This window comes from Sphaeramia orbicularis, chromosome 7 (genome assembly GCF_902148855.1).
Source record: "Sphaeramia orbicularis chromosome 7, fSphaOr1.1, whole genome shotgun sequence".
Lineage (NCBI taxonomy): Eukaryota > Metazoa > Chordata > Actinopteri > Kurtiformes > Apogonidae > Sphaeramia > Sphaeramia orbicularis.
This window is the reverse complement of record NC_043963.1, coordinates 30,158,000-30,171,889: the sequence shown is the minus strand read 5'-3', so window position 1 is coordinate 30,171,889 and position 13,890 is coordinate 30,158,000. Positions and strand designations below refer to the sequence as shown.

At 37.9% G+C, this 13,890-nt stretch overlaps 2 protein-coding genes across 4 annotated transcripts; one reads left to right on the top strand and one right to left on the bottom strand.

Annotated features, from left to right (window-relative positions):
- The first annotated feature begins 314 nt into the window (after positions 1–314).
- fmodb (fibromodulin b) lies at positions 315–2,276 on the top strand. The gene is made up of 2 exons (XM_030139645.1): positions 315–1,206; positions 2,125–2,276. The coding sequence occupies exons 1-2, from the start codon at positions 321–323 to the stop codon at positions 2,274–2,276; spliced, it is 1,038 nt and encodes a 345-aa protein (XP_029995505.1). The 5' UTR covers positions 315–320.
- Positions 2,277–4,451: 2,175 nt separating this feature from the next.
- csf1b (colony stimulating factor 1b (macrophage)) lies at positions 4,452–13,890 on the bottom strand. 3 transcript variants are annotated; one of them, XM_030139306.1, is made up of 9 exons: positions 13,668–13,890; positions 12,018–12,137; positions 11,870–11,932; positions 11,584–11,754; positions 11,162–11,363; positions 10,926–11,062; positions 5,108–5,151; positions 4,993–5,027; positions 4,452–4,841 (listed from the first exon to the last, which is right to left on the bottom strand). In XM_030139306.1, exons 1-8 carry the CDS (start codon positions 13,707–13,709, stop codon positions 4,994–4,996), a joined length of 813 nt encoding a protein of 270 aa, XP_029995166.1. In that variant the 5' UTR covers positions 13,710–13,890; the 3' UTR covers positions 4,452–4,841; position 4,993. The 3 variants fall into 3 exon arrangements, with proteins under 3 accessions (XP_029995166.1, XP_029995168.1, XP_029995167.1); XM_030139308.1 differs by lacking the exon at positions 10,926–11,062; XM_030139307.1 differs by having other exon boundaries at positions 4,452–5,027; positions 12,018–12,131.

Here is a 13,890-nt window from a genome sequence, read left to right as displayed (position 1 = left end):
CATACAAGTGGAAAATGTATGTGCTCTAATTAGCCTCTGTGGCTGGAGCTGTGTCTGCACAGAGAGGGGGGTATTTACCATATACCAACAACATATCCTACTCAGTCTGAGAGGGATACAGGCGGAGTAAGCAAGGGTGGAGACATCAGCTCTGATCAACCAACTAGTAGGTGTATGATACCTGTTGGACACTGAGGTTGTATTGTGTTTTGAGCAAAGCAAATCTGTCTCAAATTAACTGAATTCGCATTGGAACCAAAGTATTTTCACCAGGACTTAGTGTTAATCTGTTTTATTGCCTGGATTTCCAACCTGTGATCATGCGGACAGTGGTGCTCTTCCTCATAATGGGATTAGTGGATCTGAGCATTGGACAGCGTTACAGTAACTTCCAGTGGTTGTCCCATCTGCGAGGACGTTGGCGGAGTGGTGGCTGGTGGGCTGAGGACATGGACTGCCCCCTGGAGTGTGACTGCCCCTCAGCCTACCCTACAGCTATGTACTGTCATAACCGCAACCTTCAACATGTTCCTTATGTCCCCTCACATATAAAGTACGTCTACCTACAGCGTAACCAGATCACAGGCATCCAGGATGGAGTGTTTGACAATGCTACAAGCTTGATCTGGGTCGTTTTGTTCCACAACCAGCTCAGCTCAGACAAGATCGGCAAGAATGTTTTCAGCAAGCTCAAAAATCTGGATCGACTCTACTTGAACCACAATGAGCTTACCCGTGTGCCTCCCAACTTGCCTAAGTCCATCACAGACCTGCGACTTGGTCACAACAAGATTTCAAAGATCTCTGGCTCATTTGAGGGAATGACCAACCTCACCAACCTTCAACTCCACGCAAATTTTATAGAAGATGTTGGAGGTGCCTTCAAGGGACTGAAGTCATTGACAATGCTGGATATGAGAAAAAACAAGCTAAAGAAAGTCCCTGAGAACCTGCCTGCACGGCTGCAGCAGCTGTACCTGGAGTTCAACAACATAGAGGCTGTACCAGCAGGCTTTCTCAGCATGTGCCCCAAGCTGCAGTTTGTCCGGTTGGCCCATAATAAGCTGACCGATAAAGGACTTCCAGCCAATGTCTTCAATATCAGCACTTTAGTTGAGCTTGACCTTTCCCACAATAAACTGGAGAGGATCCCCACAGTCAGTCGGAACCTGGAGAACCTTTATTTGCAAGCAAATACAATCAAAGGTATGGACACACTTCTATACCTTTAAAGTCACCTATGTCTTAAAATATTTGTGCTATGGCATTATAATGTTACTGTACTACAAAAGTAACCTTGAAATTTTGAAATAGAAATAGAATAGTAATGTTTAAAAATGCTATTAAGAGTAATTTTAACTTTTTTCTCAAACACACTTTCATAAATTTACATGATTTTTATGTTCCAGCAATTCTATAAAACTATGTTCATATAAATCTGCTTAATTTGGATATCAAAAAATTAATAGCTTATTCATAACACAAAATCTCCCAAATCATCACTAGCACTAAAGTACTTCTACATTACCCACCAAACATATAAAGTACCTTTCATTTTACCAATATTTAGTTAACCTAAGATTAACAGGGACAATTTAGTACTTTCAAATCCAGTTTTGTAATCTTTATTAAATTTACTACACAATTCTACATTCATTTTAGAGTAATGTTTAATATCCTTACATTATTTTAGATTTCAAGTTGCACTTCTGATCACACCCAAGAGTGACGTCTCAGTGCACAACACTTTTAGGGCGGGGATTAAACTATTAAAAGGAAGAAACTTTCAACCACTAGATGTCAGCAGAAGGAGGAAATTTAAATAGTGTTCACCACTTTGGGGTGATTCTCAAACTGTTTTCCTACACATATACTCTCACATTTTAGAATGACTTGGAAATCATTAAATAATGTCTTCAAAAGCTTCACAACCACACAGAGGAGGACATTTTCTTAATATAAGTATGAGTCTCAGGAGGAGGTGACTAATAGCTTGGTTTGATTTTGTACAAACTGTGAAAACAGTGGTTATTGTTTGTGATGACTCATAGTATGACACACTCATGGAGAACTTGCCTTCCTTCATACAGATGTGCTCATCCCCTGTGTTGTTTTTCTTTGCAGAGTTCTCCTTGGGCAGTTTCTGCAGCACTGTAGACATGAAAACCTTCTCCATGCTGAAAATGCTCCGGTTGGACGCCAATCAGATCAATGCCAAAGACATTCCTGCTGAAGCAGCCTACTGTTTGCGACGTGTTGCTTTTATTGATGTTTAGCTCATACTGCAGTTTCTCACTCATACAGGGGGTTGCTTTCTTTGTAGCAGCCACAGCTATTTCTTATTTTCCCTCTATTCATTTACAGATCACTGTCCTTTCAACTTTAGTGGCTTTGTAATATTATTATGTTGTCATTGCAAATGATTAAACAGTTCCAGTATTAGTCAAATGGAAATACCATGTATGAAGCATACTGTTTCCAGATAATGGAGATATGTGATAGAGCAAAAAAAAAAAAAAAAAAAAAACAAGGGATCAATGACAGCAACTAATCATAACATTAGTTGCAGGTTATTGGCTGAATATGTTCTGTATGAATCAGCTGAAACTAATGACTCTGCTGTAAGCATTATGTTTGGCAATGTCTAACCTGTGTAAATCCCCTGATCATTAACAAGATTCACTTTGGATCTTTGCCTCCACCATGTGGCCTAAGGTGATATAACAGTAGCTTGAGTTAACAGTAGGATTCACCCTCATCATTATTCCCATTTAGGTCACTTACTAAACCATTTAACTCACTTCCTGACTCTGGTGATTACAAAATCACTCCAACAGGATTTAGTTAGATGTTCTGTGTGTGTGTTTTTTTCAACATTTAAACTTCACTGAACATCATTTTTTTCTGTGTCTGTAATTAATGAATGACCTGTATTCTTTTTCAAAGCCTCTTTAGACTTTGAATTGCATTTTTATGTGTTGTTTTCTGGACTGCTGGTCTAATCTGATTATTCTGCATTTTTATAATCTTGCTGAATAATGGTAACCCCTCCTTTTTCTTTCTTTTCAAGATGTAATTTCCAGATTAATATGTATTACATATTATATCACTGTTTGACAGATTAAACCACTGAAATTGTTACAAGCGAGCTAATGAAATTCAGTCTGTATCCATTTACCAAAAAAAAAGCTATTAATCATGTAATTTCTGTGTGGTGTCACTCTCTATTTCATACTGTGGTTTTCATGTTATATTCAACACAGATAATTGTCTTTCTTATGACAGTAATATATTTTTAGAAACAACAGTAAATTCCAGTGGCTCTAATTTGGAGGTTAAAGGGGTGTTTGGGAATGAGAAAAGGGCGTCTGCCCTCTTGACAGTTCTGACTGGACTTAAACAGTTTCCACATATTTGTTGTTGAAGACAACTTGCCTTTTCATCTTGCACAGCTGCCTTTAATCCTCTGCAGAAAGGCACTAAATTGAATTATAGAAATACTTTCCTTGTTTTGTAATAGCGAAGTGTCTTGGGATAAAGAATGAATGGATGACTGCCAGGGCAACAGTGGTTTACACAGTGATAAGCAGTAGCCTGTAAAATTAACTATGTTATAGATCATTTTAGGTTTCAGGCAACACATGGTTTGTTGAATATGTGAGCATGTAGGTCTTTGTTTTTTCTTTCCCCTCCACTTCCTGCCAGCACACATGCACATAATCACATATGGGATCTTCTGACAGGATTTACTGATGTTGTCCTCTCAGAGACACATTATGTTATTCAGTCCCTCTCAAACTCAGACATTGTGCAATTCATTTTGATCAAACATGAGACTGGACCATCCCTTAGTAAACACGACCAAAAGTCATGACAACATCAGTAAATGTACATGTGTTGATCTCTTGACATCTCTCTCCCTCTAATTTTCCTGAATCAGGTAGAAATGTTTAATATATCATACACGCATTTCTGTCAGCTACAGTAGCATGATATTCCCATAAGACTGCCTGTCACACCCTTTGCAAAGAATACTTGTAAAACTGCAGCAGCGGCTGGTGTGCATTGTTTCGCCACGTCTCTGGCAGTAACAACAGTTCAAAGTGTTTGACTAAACAACTGAATATTCTCCAGAGTTCATATTGAAACTTTTCACATTGTTTTGCAATACAATTGGATGTGCAAACTTTTGCTTATAACCTTTGAAAATTGGTCCTAAAATATTTAACCTGTAAAACTGCATTCATCTCTAGTGCAGGCTGGTAATAAAAGAAAATAAGCAACAGAGCAGTGGGAAAGACTATTCTGGCCTGGATTAAAGCATTTTTGACTCCTCATAAAGTGTTGCAATCTAAGTTTAACAGGATGTAGGCACAAGTTATCTTTAATAAGATATTTACCTCCTCTGATTTTATTATTTTGATGCAGGAGAAACATATATTTTCATTTGATACTGATGGATAACTTGTATTGTACAATATGTGATTGAGTAGAATCAACTAATAAATAACTTGTGGACATTTTTGGCAAACAACATTACAAACACAGGGTTAAGTGGTAGTCAGAAGAGACACATTGTTCAATATAACATAAAAGTGCAAAAATAAAACTTTTTAGTGAACTTGAAAAGATATCTGCACTATATAATGCATAAACATAATATACATAGCATATCATACCAAATAAGGTCCATCTTTGCTCTCAGTCAAAGGAAAGCCTCAGATTAAATAAGTGGCCATTATGCATTACACACACAACACTGATATGAAAAATTTTACAAGATATATCAACTGCACAACTTCTCAAGTGCTTTGCTGATGTGGCGATGTGCTCTTTGTCGCCTGAAAAGATAGAATAATGAAACAAAGACGTCTTTAAAGTATGACTACAGTCATACTTCAAAATTACAGTTCATAATTCTTCAGGCCTCTAAATCTGTGGCAGCTCCAAATGTTCAGTTTCCTTTGAAGTTGTTGAGAAGACCACGCTTACATTACTGCTCCTGCAGCTCTATGTCCTGCAGATCTCTGTATGGTAACAGACAGGAAGCCTTCAATAAACACCGAGACACAGACTATTTCAATTACATAGCAAAAAATGTTCTCACCTCAGGTTTGTGAATGATCTTGATCTGTGAGGGGGTTGGGTTTTCTGTTTGGGGAAGAAAAGAATTTGGTAAATATGCAGATGTGAGTCATTACAGAAAACAGACACACACCTCACTTTGTAAAGTATCTGAAGTAAAGCACAAAGAGCAAGAATGGAGCAAATGAAGGATCACAAGGCAGACACTTGACAAGGTCATGTGTAAATATTGAAATCCATGTAATCTATTTAGTTATACTTCAGCAAAAAATGATAAAGCAGGGAATTTATAAAAGGGCATTTCAGATCCAACTTTTGCTCTACGGATAGTTTTAAGTGTCTTTGTGTGTTTAGATATATAGTAGTATTTTTCTATGATAAGTGGAATTTCTTTGATGACCACTGTGCAACCTAAACATTTTCCCACCTTCAGCAGGTTAGCATTTCACAGTCAAAAGATAACTTTTGCTCGGTTTCTTTTTAATGCAATGTTTATGTTATTTCGGCTCACCCCAGTAGACAAAGCAAAGCTTGATCTTAATTCTCATCAGGCAGGAGGTGGGTGGTCAGTTAAGGAGGGTCACGGGTCAGTTTGAAGTGAATTGCCGCCAGAAGAATTTGTGTTTTGAAGTCTTATATGTTTCTTAAGTTACACATTATGAGTTTGACACATTACTTTCCACTGCATGGAAATTGTGCTGTGATGATGGGATTACCAGGCTCTCTCAAAGACCTAGTTTGTTTGGCTTTGATTGCAAAAAAGTGTGTTTGGCTCCGCTCAGGCCTTCGTGCAACTTCTAGTTTGCTTCCAGGTTGTCAGTAAAAAACATCAAGAGAATTAGACTAAAGCACTAAAAGATATTGCTTCCATTTTCTCCAAAACATACTCAGATTAAGCATCAGTAAATCAGCAATAACATCTAAGGCATTCTTGTTAAATGTTTCATAGTTAACTATTTTCTTCAGTCTACACATTTTTAACACAGAATAAACAACAATTGGGTTCATGGGGTTACTTTTGTTTTACTCATGATATAAAAATGTTTAAAATATAGAATAAAAAACAGATCCACGCTACCATTATGCAGTTGATACAGATGGCAGCCAGGACACAACAATTTTTTCACCATTATGGTTTATCATTTAATGTGATCTGACATCGCAAAGCATTGTTTTACTTGTGATGTTTCATTGTTGTATGCATCCAAATAAATCTCATATTACTGTTCACAGAAATACATCTGTTACATCTGTTCAATGTAAGAAAGATCTTTTTAATTCTGGCACCCTGCTCAGGCAGTGTTTAGGCCTTGGATTCTGTTTAGTCATATGTTTTTAGTGAGTATACAAGTAATGTTAATTAAAAACAGCAATTACGCCTTAATTATGCCTTCACATGCAGTGTTGACAGACATACCATTTGCTCATATGCTATCAGTCATGCTATTGTTTATTTTAGTGCTTGACAAAGGTTGATCACAGCAATCCTCAGTCCATATGGTTTTATCAGCTAAAGATTGACTTGATGTTTTGTCATCTGAAGGATAAGAAATCATAGATATTCAGTTTATGCACAATCCAGATTCCTTGCATGTTTACATATATTATGCACTGTAGCATCTGAAATACCCCAATCCCTTCCTATCTTTTAGCAATTGTTCTTAGCATTTTGATAATTTCTAGCAAACTGGTGATCTTTATCCCCAAAGGACTCGATGCAGCTTTTGTTCAAATCATGTTTACAATCACCAGGTTGCATCTTCCCTTATAAATCACATGCTTGTTTCATTATTGTAACTCATTATTAGCCCTAAATTGCCCCTGTGTAAACTTATTGTTTTCTGTGTTGCATCTTAAAATGACAGGAATGGATGTGTATTTATAAATCCAATGGAGGTGACCAGAGTATGAGAAAACATACAACTTTAATATCACCAATTTCTCTCTTTCTTATCTTGGGTTGTACATCTACAATCATGACCAAAAAAAAAAAAAAATCACACCCACTTTGAATTCCATAGTTTTGCACATCTGGACATAATGGTTTTAAATGTATGCAAATCTAACTCCAGCTTCCACTTGTGTGTGTTGCACGACCCATTTACAGCCAAGATTTAGCAGATGGTCTTACATTTGACTGAAATGCTCTGGTATACAGAGGAGTTCATGTCGACTTAGTGGCCCATTTTACACATCACTTCTGTACGGGAATATAATTGCCTTGATTCCGGAATGACGTCTGTGTAAATGAAATGGTGGGATCATTTGGTTCCACCTCTGTCATGGCTCTGTAACGCCTCTAGAGTTAGTAACAGAGCCGTGATAAAGGTGGAATCATGATTCCAAAATGCTATGTAAAAGGAACACCTCTTGTTTCACGACCACGGTGTGATGTTTTGATGACATTTTGTGTGTGCGACCCCTGCGTCAGAGGGATTTAAAAATGAGTGCGAACCATGTAAACAAACATATCAACGCAACCAGAAAGATGTCGAACTGGGGAGACGCCGAGATCCACAAGCTGTTGTCACTTCGGGCAGAGGACTCTATCCATGCTAACTTTTGTGGAACGGTGAAAGACTCTGGAGAGATTAGTAACACCGCTATGCTCGGGGTGTTTCTGACCCGCACGTTATACGTCACACTACATGCTGCGCTGCATCACCGCCCCTTTGATTCCAGAACTCAGGTCCGCTGTGTAAAAGTCCAGCCTATCTCACCTCTGTTATTCCTTTGGCTTGGCTGTGGAAATCGGTCACTGGTGGAAAAAAGGTGGGATCACTATCTCACCTTTTCTTCCCGGATCTCTGTGTAAAACTAGCTAATGACTGCAGGTGCCCACGCCCTGTGTCTTCTCAACAAGCCCAAAATCATCACCCCTCCTATACTGTGTTTGGCATCTGGTATGAAATGCATGTGAACACATCACTTTGCTGTGGTTTGTTCAGATGCAACTTTCCAAACTGCCATGTGTTTTTAGAAAGACTAAGTTTTTCCTGGCAACCCTTCCACACAAGACTTTTTCAAGAGTTTTTCTACGTATACTGTCATGAACTTTAACAAGTAACATATATTACTAATACCTGTAGAGTCTGGGATGTAGCTATTGGTGTTTTTACAGTTTCTCAGAGTGTTGCATAGTCGGAACCTGGGGTGAATTTGCTGAGACGTCTACTCCTGGGAAGGTTGCCAACTGCTTTTAAAGTTTACTACTTGTGAATAATATTTCTCACCATAGAATGATTTACTTCAAATAGTTGGGGAATGGCCTTAAAACCCTTGACAGATTGAAAGACAGCAAGTATTTCCAGGTATTTCCTGAATACCCCATATCGGCAAACTGCTAAAACTTCTACTTTTGATTGAGGTGGTCTGGGGTGATCAATAAATAAAGGGCAAGTACGGCATAAGAAGGTAAATATTAGTAAGGTGCTGCTACTTACCCTCTTAATCCTCATGCTACTTGTAATGATATACAGAATTTTTCATGCTTCACGATTTTTACCTTATTTTTCAAAATAAATAATGACATAGTGGAATCTGTTTTACACTTGAAGTTAGATTTAATAATAGAATCTGGCAAATATGAAGAGAGATTATTTTTTAATATGTCCTGATAAATAACACCACAAAGAGGGTCTATGCTTTTTCCCTTTGCTGTTTATAGGTTGAGAAGTAGAAAAGTTGAAAACTTCTCTAACATGTGGTTAATGTTGCAATAATATCAGCTTAACCCATATCCCTTTTCCCAAACTGGTCTTTTCCAGCAAGTGTTTTTGTTGTTTATATTCACTCAAACAATTTTTGCCAAATTAAACTGTGACCAATAAAGTCAGTGCCGTACATAGGAATCAAACCTGTGTCCTATATTTAAGTCCTGTGTCTGACAGTTTCATTTCATCAACAATTGTTGTCCTTGTTGGGACATGCACTGTATTGCTTTCTGTTTTATGGATATTTTCACCAAGGTACAAATAAACATTCTGTAGTCACACTGTGAACAAAGATGGTGAAACATACACTGAAAAGCAAAGAAAAATCAGCTGAAAGCCTGATTAGCAAGATAACATGGCCAGGAGTCTACATTTAAGAATTATCCATCCATTTATTTGACACTGTCTTTTCTATGATATACTGTCTGAAAAACAAACAAATGATGTGTGAATCCCACCCTCACTTTGAAGCTGTCTACAAAGGTAGGTTTGGTATTTGGGAACACAAATCTCAGTTGGATAAACTGAAACTGATTTATGACAGAGATTATTTTCCCTCCAGCAGAATCAGCAGTAAGATTTGGTGTGGTTTTGTTTTTTGTTTCTACAAGTGCTAAAGATGCAACCAAAATCACAGCTTGTGCACCATTTTTTCCTCATCTTCTACCACGGTTTGGCTGAAATCTGTCAGCCTGTTAACATTTAGAAGTCCACATGGCACCTGCCTGTTAGAGCTGAACCTTAATCAAAACCAGTCTTTGAGAAACCTGATCTGTTCCTGTTATATGTGGTTTTAACTAATCATAGTGATTACGGCACATATTACAATAAAACTGCTTGTTCAGGGAGACAACGGAAAAAGAATAAGAGAAAAAAAAAAAGTTTTTACAAAGGAAAAGTCTCATAGTTGTCTAAAAGAGCTACTCAAAAAGAATCATGCTTGGTTTTGATTGCCGCTCTAATGTGACAGTACATTGACAGATGCTAATGTAAACCATGTGGATGGACAGATGGATCAGTGTGATGCATCCATGTTGCCTCCCTGATGATCACGCATCATGCCATTCAACTTAATACATTGTTCTGTCCACTCGTCAGCACCATTTGCAAATCATCATTGTATACTGTTTTATTTAGGTTAGTCCCAACTTTTTTGGAATTGGGGTTATAAAAGCCCTGAGCGATTATCACCCTCAGCTGCAAAAGGATGGCTGTGAATTTATGCATTACACTTAAAATACTCAATATCTAAATGTTATATTTCATACATGTGCCTTATTTTCTACTGTATTTTTTAGTTTACCTCCTGTGCATGTGCAAATTAATGTTTTCATACATAACCACCTTTCAGTTTAAAATGACTAATTCAATCAATGTTAATTATTTTTAACTGACTGCACTTTTGGAAGTGGTTCTTACATATTGTCATATATGTCCATGTTAATTCTTAAATATACAAAGAGACTTATATAAAACTGTCACCACTGTGTTCCATAGGAAAGTCATCAATGCACAGATGTTTTACTCATTATACTACTATACTATATTGGCTGGTCTATGAACATATTATTAGCTTTTATGGAACAACTAAAAATATTCTGCATCTAGCACATTCAGTGGGTCCTTTAAGATCTTGTAAAGTTTTTGGCTGCGTTGTGTCTTGACTTTGTATTACAGCACTGTGGTTTCTGTTTAATTCATTTAGTGAAAATAATTCAAATTACTTGAATTGTAAATTACCATGGTTATAGTTTGGGGTTAATTAATAAGGACAAAAGTGGATTCTGAGCAATAGCCAGCTGCAAAGCCACTATTCCGCGTTAAGCATGTTATGTTAATTGGCAGCTGATGATGCTAAAGTTACCCCAAATGTGAAAAAGGGCAGAAACAGTTTGCAGTTAGACGCTTATGCTGGTGCAAAATGCCACAGAAATGTGAACAGTCCAGTCTCCACCATGTTTTGTTACGCTCTGTATCTACTAGTGAGAATGGGCTGGTAAAGGGAGTGTCCCCGAGAGTACAGCCAAACTACCAAGAGCTACTTTACTGCAATATGACTGGAATGCCCTGGTCAGCTTTACTAGGGCACATGCGAATTCCGAATTAACAAAACAGAAGCTCTGGTACCTTTTGTGTGATGACACAGTAGAGAGTAATTATCAACAGCAGTCCGCCACAGATAGAGGTGATAATGAAGCCGAGCGTGTACATGTTTTTGACTGTTCTCCTCTGAGAGGCCTTCACTGAGTTCCTATCATAACTCTCTGTGGAGAAGGGGACATGTGACCTGTTATCTCAATAGCCCCAGACATAAGTGATGAACTGTCTGATTCACCAGGGATTTTCCAGACAGAGATTCCCACCTGTGAAATGCTGTGAGGGAGACTCTGTCGGGAAGTCTGTAGAAGAGCCAAATGTTTCTGTGTATTCATGCTGACATGTCCAGTCGACTGGTGCATCACTCATCGTCACCAGCTCCCAGTAAACTGACAGCACCTCTGAAGCCCTCTGCAGAGCCTCAGAAGGAGACCCTCTGTAGAGCATCTCAAAGCTCTCAGGTTTATCCTAAGGCAGGTTCAAATAAAAAGAACAAAAGGTGAACTTTAACAGACCAGTCTTTTCAAACATATGTTGCTTTTTCTTGATTTATCTCTTCATTCCAGACAGTCCCTCATATCACATTTTTCTGCATCATGTTTTATATTATAAAAAATTCAGTCTTTTTTTCTGGTTTAATAAAAACCTTGTGCCTACTTCGAAAAAAAAAAAAAAAATAGACACTCACCTCAACCTCTTCATTTATCTGCGGCACACATTTCTGAGAATAGATGTTAAGTATGAGAGCCCTCAGGGACTGAACGTAGCCATCATTGACTGAACCCCTGCTATATTTGAAGTGGGTGGTGAGAAGCTCCAATATCCAGGGTAAAGCAGCTTTTACAAAGCAGCATTTGCTCTGTGGGGAATCCGAGCACGAGGTAATAGAAAAGAAAATACAAAGCAGTAAATGGAAAGTTTGAATCAAACATTTCAAGTGGAAACAGACCTCATAAAAACTAAAGTTACCTTACCAAACTTCTCCGTTCTATGAAAGTGTAGGTTATTGAGCAGCCACTTCTCAACTGGTTATCCATCTGCAAAAGCATCAGGGAGTTTCAGCTAGGACCGTGTTAACTAACAGACACTTTCTAATGTCTCTAATGTTGAATCGACACCTACCAGATGTCTAACTGTTAGCAGGTGCTCCCTCGTGATAGAGTGTCTGCATGGACCAGGGATCTCAGCCATAGTCAGAGGGAAGCTCAGGAACATAAGCACACACAGACACCTAACCTGCAACTGACATAAGGCATAACCTCATATCAGTCACTTCTTGGAGAAAGAGCTGTCTCACACATGTGGGCCACTTCTGTGCTCAGATTTGGAAAAAAAAACATTCAAATATGGATGTCCAGCATGAATGTTTTTACTTGACTCACTCAGGGTGAATATTTTTTTACCAAACATCTTCTTTTCTATTCAATGATGAACAGCATTCAAACAAAGTAATCACTCCCACATTAAACTGCCTCTCCTACGATGCAATATTACAAATGTAAGCTTTCCTGCAGCAAACCCTTCTAATAAACTATTTTACTAGAGAAACAGCTAAATTAAAAGGAATGTCTTTGTAATTACATGAGAGCCGTTGAATGGTATGCATCAGTGCAGCTCTCGTTTTCCCAAAAAGTCAGCGTGAAACATTATCCAGAGTTTTTTTTCTTTTTAATTTTACAATATCTTGCAAAATCAACAGATACATGAAAAAACTTTTGGGTTAATGTTGTGACAATCCCTAAGGAATTTTTTCCCCACCCATGCACATTTATGTTTTAGAATTCTGCGTCTTGACTCTGATCCCAACCAAGGATTATGTTTCATTTACAGCGCTGCATAGGCTGATGTTAAAAGGTGCAAGACCTCAGTGGAACCTGGCTTGAAGTTTGATTAGTTCCAGTAATGGTCAATATGCCTCTTCACCATGAAGAGAAGCCTAGTAAAGCAACAAGGAAGGTCCCCTGAAGTGAATGATGCCAGCAGCTACCATGTACCGTTTGGCAACTATTAAAGTAAAATCGTATCCAGATGGATTTAATTCTTTGACACTAAATTCAAATGTGAGAATAAACATATGTTAGTCACACTGCAGGTAAAATGTGCGCATTGGGAGGTACAACTCCCTTGACCTTTACATCCATTTGAACATTTACAACTGGTTCTCAAATAGTTAACAGAGGTGCCGATGAAACACTGGACTGAAGCAATAAAGTATGATTGATTTGTTGTTTGGTAAGTTCTGAGATGCATTAAAACACAAAAGACGATTCTTTAAAAACCTCTGGAGAAATGAAATGTGGTTTTGTTATGCTAGTGTCTGTTCCTCATACAATGCTGAGTTGTACAGTTAACTCTTGTTTAGGTTCATGAATTACATAATATAGTCACTGTGATGCAAATTGGACTTTAAAAGTGGTGTGAACATATGATGTGAAGGAAAGAGGTTTGTTTATGTTCAAAGACTATCGCTGGTCTTTGACTGTTATTGGTATGCCACTTAGTGACTGATGATGACTTAAAATCAAATGAATATAATCTAATATCTATTGAATGGTATGTGGCAGAAACTGAAGCACATGATGCAAATGTCACTTATCACATGATTTGCTTTTTAGACGAGTTCTATGATGTTTGTAGGTCAGCAAAATGCACAACCACACAACAAATTTCAGACTTCAAATAATACCAGCATGCTTTGCTGTTTGCATGCACTGAACCATGAGCCTTTATCTGAATTTGCACTACGGTTACTTTAGAAACATTCACTCTTACCTTTGCTTTGCTCTGGATCAGGGTTGACACAAAGATGGTCATCTGGTACGTGTTTGACAATGGAAAAGCCCAGACTCCACTGTCACACACATTGAAGCAAAGAAGTCCTTTTCACGTATTCAATCCCACTCCACAGAAAGGAATTTTCTGTTAAGCAAATTTGACACTTTGTCATGTGGCGCTGCTCTTCAAAGTATTGCCTGATGTACTCCTCCTGCACAGA